General features: G+C 33.9%; 2 protein-coding genes across 5 annotated transcripts in view; both read right to left on the bottom strand.

The window, feature by feature from the left end:
- Positions 1–18,447, bottom strand: part of TRAPPC13 (trafficking protein particle complex 13) — a 36,554-nt gene extending 18,107 nt beyond the window's left edge. For 3 of the 4 annotated variants that reach the window (XM_028506063.2, XM_036020339.1, XM_028506072.2), the window contains exons 1-4: positions 18,138–18,237; positions 8,037–8,105; positions 7,368–7,467; positions 4,539–4,623 (exon numbers count right to left, since the gene is read on the bottom strand). In XM_028506063.2, coding sequence (XP_028361864.1) covers positions 4,539–4,623; positions 7,368–7,467; positions 8,037–8,105; positions 18,138–18,183 — 300 coding nt within the window. In that variant the 5' untranslated portion in view covers positions 18,184–18,237. Of the gene's footprint in view, positions 1–4,538; positions 4,624–7,367; positions 7,468–8,036; positions 8,106–18,137 lie in introns of all 4 variants that reach the window. The other variant, XM_028506080.2, reaches the window with a different exon arrangement.
- On the bottom strand, positions 14,265–18,237 carry SHLD3 (shieldin complex subunit 3). Its single transcript, XM_028506116.2, has 2 exons — positions 18,138–18,237; positions 14,265–15,345 (listed from the first exon to the last, which is right to left on the bottom strand). The coding sequence occupies exon 2, from the start codon at positions 15,226–15,228 to the stop codon at positions 14,473–14,475; it is 756 nt and encodes a 251-aa protein (XP_028361917.1). The 5' UTR covers positions 15,229–15,345; positions 18,138–18,237; the 3' UTR covers positions 14,265–14,472.
- Positions 18,448–18,753: the final 306 nt, after the last annotated feature.

Genomic DNA, 18,753 nt, shown 5'->3' with positions numbered 1-18,753 from the left:
AGAGAATTCAAAGCCACCAATATTATTCTATACAAAAATACTAAAAAAAGAAAATAGATGAGACTTTAAACAATTGGTTGAATGAGAATTTAAACAATTCACTGACTAAAACTGGCACCCCAGACCAAGAGTGGCACAGAAAAATTCTGTAATGCAATACTCAAACGAAATTAAATATCTTCAAAAAATCAAGACATTTCGACCTATGAAATAAAACCGCCTTGAATCAGAAATTTCACAACTAAGAAAAAATTTTAAAAAATAATTAAACATGCTGACTGAACTCAAAACAATTAAAGACTGTATCCAAAATTAACACATTACGAGGCATCCATGGAGACACAGATTTGAATGAACACTTATGAAGCAGCATTAAAGAAAAGCAGGGAAAAAAGAACCAGTTTACAGAGTTTGTAAAGTGATAAACAATGAAAACTTTATGGAAGTAAAAGACCTTCAATTATAAATTAAGAGGGTCTACTTGGTATTGGGGAAATCACATCCAAAATCAACTCTGAAATCTATAGAAAAAAATCCCCAGGGCCTCTAGAAAGAATTATCAATTAACTTACAAGGCAAGAGAATTTAGCATTAGTCTTCCCCAAAACAACATATAGCCAGGTAACAGATGAGGAGCATTTTCAGAAAACAAAGAAAATGTAAATGAAGGGTTTTAGCATTTTCAGAAAACATAAGGAAATACAAAGAAGGAATTTCTACATCTAACCAAACTGTCCTTCATGCATTGAAAAACACTTTGAACATTCAAGGACTCAGAAATTACTATCCACAGTATATCTCAAGCTATAAACTTGAGAAATTTTCATTCAACCAATATGCAAATAAAAAATGGAAAGATATAAGACAGGAAAAAAGGAAAGAGGTATAAGCAATAGATATGAGTTAAATAATGCTATTAAAGACTAAAAACTCTATAGTAAGCAGCTAATTAATAAAATTAAAGGGGTAGCATTATAAAAGGCATAACTACAAAGGCAAACACTAGAACCAAAATATAAACCATCCTAAATACTCCCCAAAAATTCTTTTAATTTTTAAAAAATAAATGAGCAATAAAAACACATTGTGTGGAGATAAAAACCTAGTAGACATAAAATAATACACTTAATATTTAAATATAAAATAATATGACATAGTTGAAACCAAGCACATCAAACATATCAATATACGAATGGACTTAATTCATCTATTAAAAGAGCCCAATTATATGTCATATAAAAGAGACATAAATAAAAACCAAATGATACGGCAAGGCTAAAAATAAAGAGATGGACAAAGGCAACCAGGCAAATGGAAAAAGAGAATGTGATACAGCTATCACAGCTATGATTTAAGCCAAAAAGTATTAAATGTAGCAAAAAAGGACATGTTAACGCTTTTTAAACACCACAATTCGCAGTGGAGCATAACAAATATAAACATACACACACCAAATAGTACAGCCTTTATAAAGCAAAAAGTGTCAGAAATAGGAGGAGCTACAAACAGAAACATACTAATAAGGTTAATATCCCACACTCTATACAAGACAGATCAAACTGACAAAAAAGATATAAAAGAAACAAAACAATCAATAGGGTATATATTATGGATATATTCAGTACAAAGCCAGCTTTACAGCTGATAATAGAAAATACACCTGTTTTTCTAGTACACATGAAATATTAAAAATATTAGGTCACAAAGAAAATATTGGTAAGTTCTATCAATAGAAATATTAAAAGAAAATATTGTCTGATTAAAACTACAAATTAGTAGTAAGAAAAAAAAGCTTTTCTATCTGAAAAGAACCTGTTAAACAACTCTTTGGTAGAAGAGGAAATACAAAAAAATTACAAAATTCTTTAAAATGCAATCATAATGAAAATGCTACATATCACAATTTATAGGATATACCTAAATCAGCGAATCAAAAGAAAATTCACTTTCATCAACAAAAATAAAAATAAGTTAAACCCCCAGCTAAAAAGGTGAAAAAAGAATAATCAGAAACACGAAGAGTTAAAAGCAAAAATTAATGAGGTAGAGGACAGAAAAACATTAAAGTAATAAAGTACTGTTTTATTTTTTTAAAAAAAGAACATACAAACCAAGGCCTGGCTGGCGTAGCTCAGTGGATTGAGCACGGGCTGGGAACCAAAGTGTCCCAGGTTCGATTCCCAGCCAGGGTACATTCCTGGGTTGCAGGCCATAACCCCCAGCAACCGCACATTGATGTCTCTCTCTCTCTCTCTCTCTCTCTCTCTCTCTCTCTCTCTCTCTCCCTCTCCCTCCCTCCCTTCCCTCCCTAAAAATAAATAAATAAATAAAATCTTAAAAAAAAAAAAAAAAAGAACATACAAACCAAGAGCTAGCTAAACTAAATCAAGGGAAAACAAAAGCAAAAATACGCCAAATAAGAAATGACCAGGGGAAAATAACACTGCAACAGAAGAAATTTTCAGAGACTACTTTGAAGACCTCTATAACAAATAAATCTGAAAATCTACATAAAAGGGATCACTTCCTAGAATAAAATAGTTTTACAAAATTTATACCATTAGAGAAAGAAAGCTTTCTCTACACAAACTAATCTCCTTTGGACAAAAGTGAAAAATGCTGTCAAGTAACTTCCCCCACAAAACAGTACCAGCCCATATGACTGATTGCACAGGGGAATTCTATAAGCTCTTTAAGGACCAGATAGTCCAGATGCTCCATATATTTCTCCAAAGCACTGAAAATGAAGGGAAATTTCTTCAATCTTTTATTAAGTAACCATAATATTGATACCTAAACATTTATAAAAGAAAACATGAAAAGGAAAATTACAGGCCAAAATCATGCTGGGCTACCTATATCATCAAAGTGATTATGATATAAAAAATGGCTTATGTGTACATCATCTAAATATCTATTTGAAACTAAGAAGACTCTTGGTAGGCACTGCACTGTTCGATCAATATTGTTATTTCAAACACCACTGCCTTTATAGAAATACTAAATAAAATCAAAAGAAGTATAAATTTATATTTTATAATAGGAATCCCATGCTATTATTTTTAATACTGACTTACTGTAAATTATGCCTTGGTTGACTTACTCATCTTATAAAAATAAAATGAACATTTACTGAATGCCAACTGTATGCCAGGAGGTATATACTCTCAAAAGTTCTAAAAGTCAGACCTTTTCATAATCTAAGGCAGAGGCTGGCAAACTTTAAAAGATCAGGCAGCAAATAATTTAGACTTTGCATGTCACACAGTCTCTGTCGTAACTACAAAACTTAGTCCTAGTAGCTTGACCTCTGCCACAGATAATACAGAAACGAATGAGTGTGGCTGTGTCAAGAACTTTATTCGTGAACACTGAAATTTGAATTTCATATAATTTTCACATTACAAAGTAAGCTGATGTTTCTTTACAACCATCTGAAAATGTAAAAACTATTCGTAGCTCAGAAGTCTTATAAAAACAGGCAATGGACCAAAAGCCCACAGACTGCGTAGTTTGCCAACCCCTGATGTAATGAAAGACAGAAACCCCATCTAATTTGCATTCAATAGTATGCAAAGATTTGCATTCAATTTCTGGAAGTTGGGTCATATATGAAATTTGGAACATTTGTTCTCTGAGGTCCTTTTCAATTCTAATAATTGATAATTTTCAAGCTCATCTTCATTGGACTTCCGTTTTGGAAATGCTCTAGTGACCTAAACGCACCACCTGAAGACAGCTTTTACAAAAACTTCTTTCTCACATACAATAAATTTTTACTCTCTTTTTTTAAAGATTTTATTTATTTATTTTTAAAGAAAGGGGAAGGGAGGGAGAAAGAAAGGGAGAGAGACATTAATTTGTGGTTGCCTGTCCCACATCCCCAACTGGTGACCCAGTCTGCAAACTAGGCATGTGCCCCGACTGGGAATAGAACCAGAGACCCTTTGGGTTTGCAGCCTGGTGCTCAATCCACTGAGCCACACCAGCCAAAGCAATTTTTACTTTCTTTATGCTTTTTACTTTCTCTACGTAAATAAATTTCAGGTTGTTTAAATGAGTTAGCATATTTTCTCTCTTAATTTTTAAATGACTGCAAAAATCTTCTAACTAGTCTATTTCCTACAAAGCATCCCATACAATATTTGTTGGTAGACAATTAGGTCTACCAACAGTCTGAATATCCCTGCTTAAAAGTCTCTATCAATTGCCCAGTGTCTTTTTCTTTCTTTCTTTCTTTTTTTTTTTTTTTACAAAGAGGGGAAGACAAGGAAAAAGACAAGGAGAGAAACATCCGTGCGAGTGAGAAATATCAATCAGCTGCCTCTCAAACATGTCCCAACCTGGGACTGAATCTGGAACCTCTGGGATAATAAAATATGATTCTGTGCTTGGCTCACTATCCTATACCTGTAGGTGTTCAATTATTGTTTGTTGTTAATGACAAAAAGTCTTGTATGAAGCATGCATTTTAATTAAGTTTCAAAACCATAAAATTTGTTTTAAAAAAGTGTACCCCAAACAAAAATGCCACTTACTTTTACCAATATATCTTTTACAACTTGATTGCTGTCATTATGAACACTGATATAACTGGAAAAGGTTTCTCCCAAAAATATGTTCCTGCGAAATAAAATAAAATTTTAGGTAGAAATCCATTCAAGCTCTATCACAAATATTCTATGTGAGCACCACTGAGAACTTCAAATGAAGAAAAATTTATTAAAGGATCGAGATCAGGTAAAATAAAGCTTCAACATTCCTTGTTTACACTAGTCTACTCTTTCATTAGTTAATGCAATTCAAAGTACTGATTTTTTTAAAAAGTATTTTATTTTTTCTGCTATTATGGTTGTCCCAGTTTCTCTCCCTTTGCCCCCTTCCACTCAGCTTATCCCCTCCCCACTGCCATAGTCAATCCCCACACCACTATCCATGTCCATGGGTCATTCATGTATGTTTTTTGACTAATCCCTTCACCTTCTTTCAGTCAGTCTCTGCATCCCTCCTCCACTGTTACAGTTGTCAGTCTGTTCCATATGCATATGTCTCTGGTTCTATTTTGCTCATTGTTTATTTTGTTCATTAGATTCCATTTATAAGTGAAATAATATAAAACATGATATACAGTGTCCAGCAGCAGTAACACCTGCTTGAGCGTGGTTGGCAGGGTAGTAATATGGGTGTAATAATTTATAGTTTAATTTGAACATTTCATCTAAAATGTTGTATAATGTGCTTGAGTGTGATATTATGTTACAGAATTACATGCTTATAATTTTATCATAAAAGATTTTGTACTAAAGAAGGGGCATTATTTGTGCTGGACCCTGTATATCATGGCCCACAACTACTGCACAAACTGTCAGTCTCCTTAGGAATAAGTCACTGAAATCAGGTCCATGTTAAGAGTCTTAAGATTTGTTACTGAAGAATATAGAAAAAGGCAATTTTTTAAATAATGTATGACTTGAAACTAAAAAAGACCCAAGTAACTGATCTCAGAGTATTTTTTATCAATTTATTTGATTTTCCTGTTAGTCTAATAAAAATACTGACTAGTGGCTTTACTTCATATATATATTTTATAAAGTATTTTTTTAAGTTTTATTTATTTTTATTTTTTATTTTTTTTTAATTTTTTTTAAAGATTTTATTTATTTATTTTTAGGGAGGGAAGGGAGGGAGGGAGGGAGAGAGAGAGAGAGAGAGAGAGAGAGAGAGAGAGAAACATCAATGTGCGGTTGCTGGGGGTTATGGCCTGCAACCCAGGAATGTACCCTAGCTGGGAATCGAACCTGGGACACTTTGGTTCCCAGCCCGTGCTCAATCCACTGAGCTACTCCAGCCAGGGCATATTTTTACATGAATATATTTCCAAGTTTTCAAGACACTAGTCAATGACCATATTTTGTAAACCTTTCAAAAAAACCTTGAAAAATTCCTTTTGGTGTCAAATTCCCTCACTTGCAAACAAAATGGAACCAAGGGCATCTACTTCAATAATGATCTAGCATAAGAAAATAGCTAAGAGAGCCCTGGCTGGTGTGGCTCAGTGGACTAAATGCCAGCCTGCAAACCAAAGGGTTGCGGGTTCAATTCCCAGTCAGGGCACATGCCTGGGTTGCAGGCCAGGCCCCCAGTAGGGGGCGTGTGAGAGGCAACCACACATTGATGTTTCTCTCCTCTCGTTCTCTCGCTCTAAAAATAAATAGTCTTAAAAAAAAAAAAAAAGAAAAGAAAATAGCTAAGAGCAAGAGGAGGAATAAAAAAAATTAGAGTTCCGCCCTGGCTGGCGTAGCTCAGTGGATTGAGCGCCAGCTGCGAACCAAAGCATCACAGGTTCGATTCCCAGTCAGGGCACATGCCTGGGTTGCAGGCCACAGCCTCCAGCAACCGCACATTGATGTTTCTCTCTCTCCTTCTTTCTCCCTCCCTTCCCTCTTTAAAAATAAATAAATAAAATATTTTTTAAAAATTTAGAGTTCCTAATTAGTTGACAAGTCTGATAACTTACTTTGGGGGAGGACTGTAAAGTTGAATAAAAGTATTACTTCTGAAAGATATTTATACTGAATCAGTTAAAATAAAAGGAATCCATGGGCATTAAAAAATACAGGGTGGTAGGTGAGGGTGGAAGCAAGGGAGGGAGGTGGGTTTGGAGAGGGTGTGGGGGAGGGGTGGGGAGAAAATATGGACAACTGTAACTGAACAACAATAAAATAATTTAAATTAAAAAAATAAGCCCTGGCTGGCGTAGCTCAGTGGATTGAGCACGGGCTGGGAACCAAAGTGTCCCAGGTTCGATTCCCAGCCAGGGTACATTCCTGGGTTGCAGGCCAGAACCCCCAGAAACCCCACATTGATGTTTCTCTCTCTCTCTCTCTATCTCCCTCCCTTCCCTCTCTAAAAATAAATAAATAAAATCTTAAAAAAAAAAAATACAGTGTGGGGCAAAAGTAGGTTTACACTTGTGAGTACGTGAATCAAAGTTTATTCCTGTATTATTATTTATTAATTATTTTATTATTTTCCATATAAACAGTTGTAAACTTACTTTTGTTTGACTCTGTATGATAAGATCTAAAGGAGAAAGTTAAAATTTTACCACCTGGGAAGCCACTATTAATATTTTGGTATATCTTATTTTTCTTTACCATATATATCTTATGCTTTTTTAAAAACCAGAATCACATAGTATAATTTTGATGAAGCTTTTTTTAGCACTTAAATGTATCATGAGCATTTTTCCAGCCCATAGTTATTTTTTGAAAACCATATTTGTAATGGCTTTAAAGTACTGCTGCATTTCTTTTTTAATTTAATTTTTATTGTATTTTTTATTTATATGACTATGTAATTCTTACCCAAAATTCTGTGGTAAAGTCAACATTTCTCCCAACATTAAAATTTCTGCACCATTTACAGTTGAAGGATCATCTCTCATGAGCTGGTTAAAGAGATCTCCTATTGAAAGAGAAAAACAAAATTCTAACCTCTTCCTTATAAATAAGATTACTTTAAGAAATATCTGGGAGAGAGATCTGTTTAAAAAAGGGATCTTTACAAAAGTTATATTTAAAAAATCTAATAGCTAATCTTCAATGCAAGTAGTGCACATCATAAAATTCTGGTTTCAGAGAGAATGAACTTTAGAAACAAAGGAAAATATAGGTCATGCTATATAAATTATAGAAAGTGCCAATAATTTTAAATAAAATGAATGCTAATACATACACTGATGGAACATTTGAAGATAAATGTAATTTTTATAGTATCATGATTATGAATGTATTATTATTAAAACTAAAATAAAAGTCTCTTGTTGCCATGGGATTTTAATGGTACCTTAACTTACAGATTATGAGTAAGACCTGTTACTGAGATGGCCACCATCTCATGGTACAAAAATAGGGAACAAAGAATATAGCAAAGAGCATAAAACTGGCAAGGCTAGGCTTATTACAAGGTAATAGAGGCAATCAAGGTTTCAATTCAGTTCTCTACGTGCAAGTAGAATACACCATGTGCCATACCGGGTAAGTCTTTCTCTTCACATGTTACTGGAATATTGGTGAATAACGTAGGCTTAGTCAGTCGCATTACTGTGAATTAAGACAAAAAAAGAAAAGAAAAAATAAAATGTTAATATTGTTTTGACTATTACTGCTGAGTTGCGTATACAGTATTTATTAATTTTATAGTAAAATATAGCCAAATACTTCCTACACTATAATATTAGATATTTACTAAGATTATTATACAGCAATGTTTTATCAAAAATGCTCAAATGTGAAAAAATTTTATACATAAGAGGATTTTGCATTTTTACAATCTAATTGTAAAAATTAAATATAAATATAACACATCTTTAGAAAAACTAAAAATAATTTTAAAGCTTTAAGATATATTAGGAGAACAAGGCTTTAAAAAATTCTAAGTGACTTCAGTGTAAACAATGTCAACAAAATATTAATAAAAATCAGCTTGACAGGAAAATATATACCATTTTAAATATGAAACAATATTTTATGCCAAAAGGATCTTTTGTGAGCTTTATCCCTCGATTATAATTACTGGCCACTGGAAGTTTAGTAAGTGGCTCTCTGAATAATATTAATTCTATGTAAAAATTACAAAAATATCAGTTAATGTACAGGTTTACATAATTCCATCCAAAACTTAGATTTGTTCTTGTAATATGGCAGTATGTGCCTCAAGTTTGTCTAGCAATATAAATAAACAAAAATAAAATAAATGGAAAAAAATGAGGAAGAACTGGATCTACCATATATTAAAACATTTAAATCTATAACCAACTAATTGACTTATTAATTGAAGGTCATACAGATACGTACACTAGATAGTTTAAAAGAATTATTAGGATACAGCAAACAACATTATCTAGGTCAACTGGTTAGCTATCTGGGGAAAATAAAATTTAATTCACAAATTCATTTCAAATATCAAATAAATTGCTTATGGATCAATAGACAAAAATTAAGACACAGAAAATGCAAATAGTAGGTATTGAATTTAGTCTAGCAAAGATAGGACATTCTAATTTTTTAAAAAATCTATTTCAATTATTTCTAAAGTTGACATTTGACATCAAAATAACAACAAAAATGAACAAAAATATTTCAGAAATACCAATCAAGGAAGACTATTCCTTTATACTCTATTAATATAGTGTTCATTCAAATCAAAACCAAAAAGCTTTAAAGACTATATACTTAAATGGTCGATTCACAATATAAGTGGTATTCATTCATGTATGTAAAAACCTACCACCTAATCACTATTTAATTTGCGATGATTCATATCAAATTTAGTGTCTTTCTTCTCATCCTGATCTGTTTAAATGCTACCTTTTTCAGAAAAGCAGTAACAGGTTACCCTGTTTGTCTCATAGTACCCTGCATTTACCATGAACTGTATTTACTTATTCATAGCACTTCTATCCAAACTCCATGGAGTTTAGACTCTTATGTATTATGTTCAGTTTTGTGGCCTCCTCATTTGATACAGGTTTTGGCGCATACTATATTCTATAGATCTTTGCTGAATGGAAGAATTAGCACCTCACCAAGGTCCTCAAGTAACTGGCATGATTTTGAAGATGTAAATTTGAACTGAGACCAGTAAACAATGTTGTACCTAACATATGGCTTTTGAAATTGTTAACCTTAAAATTTCAGAAGTATCCTTAATATTTACTAAGCATTAGTAGTGCTATTGTGCAAAATACTTTTCAAATATTAACACATTTATTTTTTTAATTTTACTTACTTTTTTAGAGAGAAGGGAGGGAGGGAGAAAGAGAGGGAGAGGAACATCAATGTGTGGTTGCCTCTCACATGCGCCTGAGGGACCTGGTTGGCAACCCAGGCATGTGCCAACTGGGAATCAAACTGGTGACCTTTTGGTTCACAGGCTGGCATTCAATCCACTGAACCACATTAACCAGAATTAACCACATTTAATTCTCATGACTCTTCTACAAGACTGGTATGATCATTATACCATTTTTATAGATAAGAATATGCCTGGAGAAGTTAATTTGCATATAAAAGATTATATAGCAGATAGGTGACAGAACTAGATTTGAACCCAGGTGATTTCACTGTTCAAAAGTAATTCTCTATATTGTTAATTATAAATATGGGTCATGAACCTGGAATGCCATGGCTCATCAGAAAACATTCCATGGAATTCAAAGTAGGACCTTATCTCAAACAGCATTAACCAACTAGAGATCAACAATGTGTGTGTATGCGTGGTGGTTCAGGGGGTGGGGGGTGTAGTTGAGAAGGTGTTTCTGACTCTACTTTTATTTTTAACTGGAAAAAACAGATTATACTTATGTACAATATAAAGGGGATAAGAAGGTGCTCTGAAAATAATACACAGAAGACTGTTTTGTTTTTTTTTTTCACAATCTAAGACTCTAAGTTCACTACAAACACCAATTGGTGGTGTTTCTTCCCCATTATTTTCAGTTCAGAAGAAACCACATCTTAAGAAATGAAGAGGAAACACACTCTCAACGGAACCCTGAAACACTCTTTTTTTTATATTGTCATCAAGTTCACCCAAATGTATATAACTATATGCCCAAATTTCCATTATGTACAAAAGTCCTGTAAAGTTTAGTTTTTTATGATCATATGCTTTTTCCAGGGGGAAGAGACAGTAGGGAGTGGGTAAGAACAACTCCCCATTCAAGATATAAGAAGAGCCCACTTTGTTGTTATATAAGTGTCTAATCGTTATGCTGTACACCAGAAACTAATATTGAATGTCAACTGCAACTGAAAAAATTTTTTAATTATTAAAAAAATAGAAAGATCCCAAGCTGGCATTAAAAGTACCTGTTTTCTTCACTTTTTCAAGATGGTAAAAATCAGCAGAGGGTGTAGCAGCTAGTAAGAAATACTATCTTGTGAACTCAAATTACAATACACACAATTTGTCATATTTGCATTCTTAAATAAAAAATGAGAAAACCAAGTTGTTAACATGAAATTATCTCATTCCTTGAAAGACAATCCAAAGTATGCACACATCAAATACACATTTAAAGTTTATTATTTACTGTCTTACAGTAAATAATGGACCTCAAAAATTATACATTTTATTTGGAAAAGAGCTAATGCCATCCAAAGCAAGGATTAGGAACTGCAATAAAGCACTGGTTGTTAACAGTAATTTTGTATCTAGCCTTGAATGTTAAAGTAGGTTTTTGGCCAAGAAATTAGAGGCAAAAAACAATGATTTTTAGCTGAGTGTCAAATATTCACATAATGCCATGTATAGAGATATTTGCAGTGGAACTCACAAAAGACATTTCATTTACTTATGAAATTTAGGTTTCATCTAAAATATTATATAAAAAACTTTTTAAAGTCTTTATTAAATTAAAGAAAAGGCCTGAGGTTACAATGTGATAAACTGGGCCTAGTCTAACTTGCATATAAATTTTGCTTGACCCCTACATTAAAAACAGAAATTAAGTAGAATTTTCTTCAGGTTCAGAACCCCCTTACCACATTCTACAGTCTTACCTATCTAGTCCCTGAAGGTATACAAGTTTGTGGATTTTGAATTAATATTGAGCATTTTGTGCAAATTAAATCAAAGTGAATCATTATGCAGTAGTTCATCTTAGAATTTTTCAAAAAGTGGTCTCTAGGTTATTTGATAAGCTGGCAAATGAAGTTAAATTCATATGATGCCCACCTCATCTTATTTCTTTTAATATGACTTAACATTTATTTGAAGGTAGATGGGTCATCAGGGAAAAATAGAATTATGGTGCTACTACCACTTCCCTAGAATTATCACTGATGGCATTTTACCAAATGCCCTTAGATACACCTTCCTGTACACGTCTTTGTTCCCTCAATTTATTTCCAAGTCTATGTTAACAGTGGAATGCGGAAATACTGCTGAGTCCTACTATTAGCCTGATAGAATCTTGAGTCCTAAGGTTCTAAATACTCAAAGTAGCCATGGATTCCAAATTCCTTAATTATTTCCTTAAGTACTACCTAGGTAGAAGAGAAATGAATCTCCCCTTCTTTTAAGATCATGGCCATACCTACAATAAAACTTAACCTTCAGTTTCCTAGTTCTGAATTACTTTTTCATTGTTTCTCAAAGGGTTAGAAAGCAGGAGTAAATTAGAAAAATTTAAATCTGCCACATATGAAGACAGAGAAGCTCTTTTTAATGTGTAATTCTTGGCTTTAAAAGCTGCTCCTCATAAGAATCTCACGATCCCTGACTGTACCTTGTATTTTCAGCTGTGTACAATCATTTTAAAATAATAAACTATCATAGAAAAATAGTGCTGTGTCTAAGTCTTAAGAGTACCTAATTTTTAACCCTTGATTAACAACCTTACAGTAAATAAGACCTGAACAATAAAAATCAAATTCATCATTTATTTTTTTGCTTAATTATATTAACTATTATTCACAAGCTTGCTGGCAATACTGAGTAACTTCATCTTTCTCCAGCAGTCTTAAGTTGAAAAGTAAGATTAATGAACGAAAAAAGTTACTACTTCACTACTGAAGAAGTTACTTTGGAAACTCCCTCTACACCAGCTGATTTTTTGTTTTAAGCTTTTGGAAGCATTCATGCCCATGATGATTATTTTCTAAGTAGCAGTCTGTGACAATAAAATGGTACTAGAAATAGTTAAAACTAATGTTTGGATAGAGTTAAACCTAATTGGAAAAGATTATCTCTTCAGTTAAAAATTACTTAGTAGACTCCTCAGATTTTAAGCAACATCAGCCTGTGAAGAATCCCTCCAAAGAGCACATTTACCATGCATCATGGAGCCCCCACCATGCCAGGCACTGTGACACAAGGGAAAAATCTCTCTGCCTTGCTAATGAGTACAGTCTTACTAATATTTTTCAGGGATTTGGTTTTACTGCTTGTAACTCCAAGTAAGCTCTGTGAGGGCAGGGTTCCTGTTTCTCTTCTCTCCTACGACACTGTAGTACCTAGCTCATAGAAAGCATTTAAATTTTTTAATTAAACACATGCTTTTATAAAATTTATTCTATTTTGGTTATTTTTATGACATGATGTGTAAACTCAATTTATAACATCGTGGTTATAGGAAACCAACAATGACTCCAAGAACCAGTCTATTAATATCTAGTAATAAAGGTCATTAAGATTGAACTACTTGTATTAGAATAAAGAAAACTTTATTTCTTATCACATTTGATACTTCCTTTCAAAGCAGGTTATATAGCCTTAACGACACATGATCACAGGCAAATTATACATTTTTCACCTTTGTTTCAAAATAACACATTAACTACTACCTTACATATCTTTAGAAACATCAGCTGGATTTGTGCTGATTTCCAAATTTGAACTACATTCATGTCACTTGAATAGCAGTCCTACTAGAACTGGTTTTATTGGGTTGACCAAAAAATCCGTACGGTTTTATAATATAAACGACACATTCTTTATTTTTCACCAATAATGCTATAGATTTTGATATTTTGAGTATGTTGGCTAGATCCTGCGTGGTAGAACGTTAACTGTTCTCAATTAATGTCTTGATTTCATCACTGTCAACTTCAACTGGTCTACCCAACCATGGAATGTCATCCAGTGAGAAATCTCCAGCACAAAACTTGGCAAACCACTTTTGACACGTTTAATCAGTCACATTACCTTCTCCATACACTGCACAAATCGTTTTTTGCATTTTGATTGCATTTTTACATTTCTTGAAACAATAAACATAACGTGCCAAAAAATGCTGTGTATTTTCTTTCATTTTCAATATTAAAATGGCTACACAAAAATTCTCCAATTTTGGTTTTTTTTTTTAAATGTACAAAACTCACTGATACAACAGCTGTCACAATACAATCTAACAAAATTGTTTCAAATGAAGGTAAAGACTAGCACTACTAGAACCATCTTACAGAAAAAGATGGCCAACCCAATAGTTTTTTTAAAAAATTACTACACTTTAGATGAGTAAAGAAAAAAAATACTATAAAATTAGATTTTAAGGATTCATCCAAATGCAAATTATTCACTGTAATTCATAGGAATACCTAATTCAGCCACTGAAAAGTAGAACAAAAGGAATAGAATATTTTACTTCTAAATTCAGTATAATAATTTTCACAATTCACTTAAAAGATGGCTGTTAAAAGTAGAACCCAGAAAGTTCCTGACTTAAATGACAAACCAATAAATTCATCTGATAGTTATTTATTCCTGGTACACAACCTGAACACATATTACTACACAATTATTTTTCACAATGTTAAGAATAAATAGACTACACTAACAATGGTCAAATAAAAAAAATTAAGTCATTAAAAATTTAAAAAGTCAGTAAAAAATTTGTTCATGTCACTATTTCAGTATAATCTGTTCACTCAGAATATTCTTCTTTTTGACAATCAGTGAAATTCCTCACATACTAAAAATAACACCATGTTTATGGACAAGTAAATTTATTTTCCCAGTAAGAGCTAATCGTCCTTTAAGGAGATTTCCCACATATTCACAGTACATAATATCACAGAACACCCATATTTGACCCAATTGTCTCTGAATGGTAGCATTACAAGACGGAAGTTCATTGTGCCTGATAATTTGATTGAGTTTTACCCAAATGTCTTCCAGAGTTTGGTTGTTACAAATAGTGTGCTCTATTGTCCATCTTGCTCTATAAAATGAGTGTAAATTTAGTGCCTTTAAACTATCTTGCAATTTTTTAGACAAAGGAAAAATATTTTCAGTACAATTTCTGCTGGGAAGTGACACACTCCAAGACCTGCTCTTATGCCGTTTCCCTTTTTCTGATTGTTTATCCAGATTTCCAGAAGTAGTCTGTTCAGTCAGTGTGTGTGAATGGATTAAGTGCTTCTTTTCTTTCAAATTAGGCTGAAACTCCAATAGAGCTACTGTGCAATCATAACTCTGTGATTTAACATCATGTTCTGAATTGGTTAAGTACTGTTTCACATCTTCGGCTGCCTCTTCAGAAATCACAGGTGGTGATCTTTTAGGCTTGAGTGGAAGTTTGAGCCCATCATATGGAAACCAAGGAATAAATCTCAATAGTGGACGTGTAGCAAAGTCCTGAATTGCTTTCTCTGCACTTTTTAGCAGTTCTGTAGGATCACTCTCATATGGTCGGTAATGTAATATTACTTCTGTAGTCATTCTGCAGTAATCCAGTTACTCATAATGAAGAAAACATTTCTGAGCTGAGCTCCTCACAGCTAGAATGTAATTTATAATTACAAGACTGTCTTTTTCCAAATCAGAGGGAAACAGGACCTAAAGTAGAAGTATTGCAAAGAATAAGATATGGTAGGGACAGCCTACATACAAATAGGCAGGAAGAAAACAAAAACCATTCCCAATATACTATTTTACCAAAGTGCTAGTGGTAAATGTGAATGTAATCCACAAAATTGGAAATATTTTCTCTCTCACCAAAATAAGGGATCTGGATTAGATGCCCTATAAAATCACTTCTAGCATAAAAATGCTAGTAGTCAATGTGTTTAGCTCGACAGATAATAAAGGAATTAGAAGTAGTGATATTAACATATTAGATAATAAGCATCTCAAAAGAGTATATATATAACAGAAAAATTAGTGATTCTTAAAATACTAGTTTTATATAACTAACAAAAATGTAGTAATACTTAAAGTTTTGAGACATCTCAGTAGTAAATAATAAAAACATAAAAATAGTCTAACTTTGCATTTTAACCAGGCTAGGGACTGGTTTTGTGAAGAGTTTCCTCTGCATAACTGGGGCACTTAAGCAGTATCAAGACCTTAGTACCATGGCTCCTGAATTCCAATTTGGAAGAGAAACAAGAAGGCTAGACTCTTACTTTTTTTCTTTTTAGAACCCAGAAGTCCTCAAATTGCCCCAAATTAAGCATTGATAGTAAGTTTGAGCATACAGTACACAGACTCAAGCATGGGACTTCCAGGATCTGCAAAAGTTAGGTTTCCTAACCAGATCCAAAAAGCCATAACGCAGAGTCTTTCATATCTTGCACTGAAAAAACGAGGTTGAATCTCTACTCCCCCAAATCATTAAAGAACTACCTGATGAGGGTTCTCCCACTGTCAGGATCACAGTAGTGAGAATTCCTGGCATGATGTCACAGTACTCCTTTAAGCACTGATTCTGAAGAGTAAAAAGAATTCATCTCATATTGATTATTTTGCCTGTTACTGTCCACTAGCAGATTTGACAATTCTTGAATTCAAAAATGACGATGACTCTTGATATCCCTAATTTTCAATATGGATCTAAATATAGATAGAGTATTCTTTCAAGAATTAATGCTTTGATTTTTCCCTTATACTTTCACATTATAAGATATGGCACTGAGAATTCTTTCAGTATTTTTGAAACTTATTCAGTGTTGCACTCCGGAGATAATGAAGTTGCAATTTCCGTAGCATTTTACATATCTAAGAAAGTGAACTTAAACGACCATATAAATTGAAATATTTAGTATCCACCATCAGTAAAATTAAAATCTGTGAAATCTTGATTAACTAGGACAATGGGGAAGAATAATACCAAAGAGCTTTAACAAAGCTGAAACTACTAGTGACTGTCAAAGTGCTTATCCTTTTAGGCTGCTAAAATACGCTTTCCCAAGTTATGTTCTGCTTTCAAAAATAAAGAATAGAAAACTAAAAATTCCCCATGGCAATTAGCCTCCATATCACTGAAATTTTACTGTGTTTAACAGCTTTTAATTTCTGTAAAATCACATCTAACAGCTAATAGAACTGTTCCAAATTCCCATCAAATAGAACTGGTTTAAATTCCCATTAAAGTAGTTAATAAGGAAATGATGTCTATTTCCTGCATTAGGATGCAACATGGAGTCTTGGGAAGATGGAGGAAAGTCTTGTGTTGACACAATGCCTCAATCACTTATTAGCTTTGTGATCATGGTAAGTTTCTTCTGAGAGTTAAACAAACTCCATTCCACATACCTGATGTGAGGTTGAGAGAGAAAGAGCATGACAGCTCCTTTTTTTCTTTTTCTTCAGGAATAATCCATTTCAGTCCAGCTCATGTGCTCAAGCTAAGCTGACTGGTCCTTTTGCTACAATGCTTAATATTGCACTTCCTTCATTCTAGGGACAGTCCTGTTAACCAGTATGATTTTATGTTACAAATGGGACTGGTGAGCTTCTGGAAAGTTTGTTGCCTACATCATAGCTAAGGCGAGGGGTGGGAAGGCCCCTCAAAATGGATACCACAAGGAAGTGAGTGCAATGTAACTGAATTCAAATGTCTACTGAGCATTTTCTCAGCTCAGTCCAAGAAGGTATTGGTAATCACATAGAAGAACACTCAAGAAATAAAAAGTGCATTTGTGGTACAGAAAAACAGATGATATAAAGCTGAAAGCATTTAAAATAAAAGTTTTTCAGAAAACAAATCGGAATTCTAAAAAATTCTCTATCCTGTATTTTACTAAATAATGATCTAATTATCAAACATACTCAAATTCATTGCTGTGTACAGAAAATGAAAGTTGACATGAATTTTCCCATATACACAATATTTTGAAGAAAACTACAGTAGACTTTAACAAACCTAAATTACTTGTTAGTACTAGGCATTTCTAAACCTTTGGCACTGCTCTTGTGCAATACAGGGCTAATTTTACAGATGAAGCGGAAACCTGGTAACTTAGTGCCGCATGAAGAGACAAGAAACAAAAGAAAATCACTTCAGATATCGGCTGCCGCCTTGGTTCATGGGGCTCTCCCCTGGTACGTCACCTTCTGCGGCTAAATGTGCCTGGTGACTGCAGCAGCACCATATAACTGAGTGAGTGATTTACCAGGTATCTATCTACTCCGTTCTAGAAGAAAGGTCTTAAAACTAAAATATCAAAAAAATCGAAATTGCTTCCTGCCGCTCGGCGCCAAGGGACAGAGCAGCAGGCCGAGCAATGAGAATGTAGGAAGGGCAAGGTCTACGTCCCAGAGAACAAGCCTGTGTGGCAACGGCTTGAAGAACTAGAGACAGAAGGGGAGAAAACAGATTAAGGGGAGTCAGGGTGGCAAGAGTTTACCTTTCAGGGCCAGCAGGTGCTCCTGTTTGGGGGGATTCACTTCCATTTTGACCGGCACTTTAGACCCACTGCCTACGGAGGCTGGAAAGGTTCAATCCAACTCGGAAGAGAACAGAAAAACGCACTTTAGGAGAGACGAGCTGTCAAACACACCCCCATAGTTTCTCCCTTCCGGTGGTGTCTTAAATTCTCTCCTGACTACGTCCTCTACGGACCCAACATCTTTTTACCAAGGCCACCACATAAAACACTCTGCCTTCAAGCCGCAATCACACATCGCAACCGCAAGAAACCTCCCGCCGCGAACAACTCTGGGCCTCTGAAATTGCGACTTAGTGGAGCCAGAGATACAGCTGTGGGACGCTGGGACTTGTAGTTTACACAAAAACCGCATTGAACGCAGGGAGATGTAGTCCTTCCTTTCTCAATCGAGGACTGTAGGTCTTTACTAAAGCGCGAGGTTCATTCCCAAACTTTACTTATGTTTTAGCTTACCTTTTCCCTTAACTTTATTCTTTGTTGCAAGGAGTTGAGACTCCTTGATAACAATAAAAATAATAGAGCGACATGTGCAACGCTGTGCAGCCGAACAGCTAGAGACTGGCGCGAGGAACGA

The sequence above is a fragment of the Phyllostomus discolor genome, chromosome 3, assembly GCF_004126475.2.
Source record: "Phyllostomus discolor isolate MPI-MPIP mPhyDis1 chromosome 3, mPhyDis1.pri.v3, whole genome shotgun sequence".
Taxonomy (NCBI): domain Eukaryota; kingdom Metazoa; phylum Chordata; class Mammalia; order Chiroptera; family Phyllostomidae; genus Phyllostomus; species Phyllostomus discolor.
The sequence above is the reverse complement of the archived record's forward strand: the minus strand, read 5'-3'. Positions and strand labels throughout refer to the sequence as shown.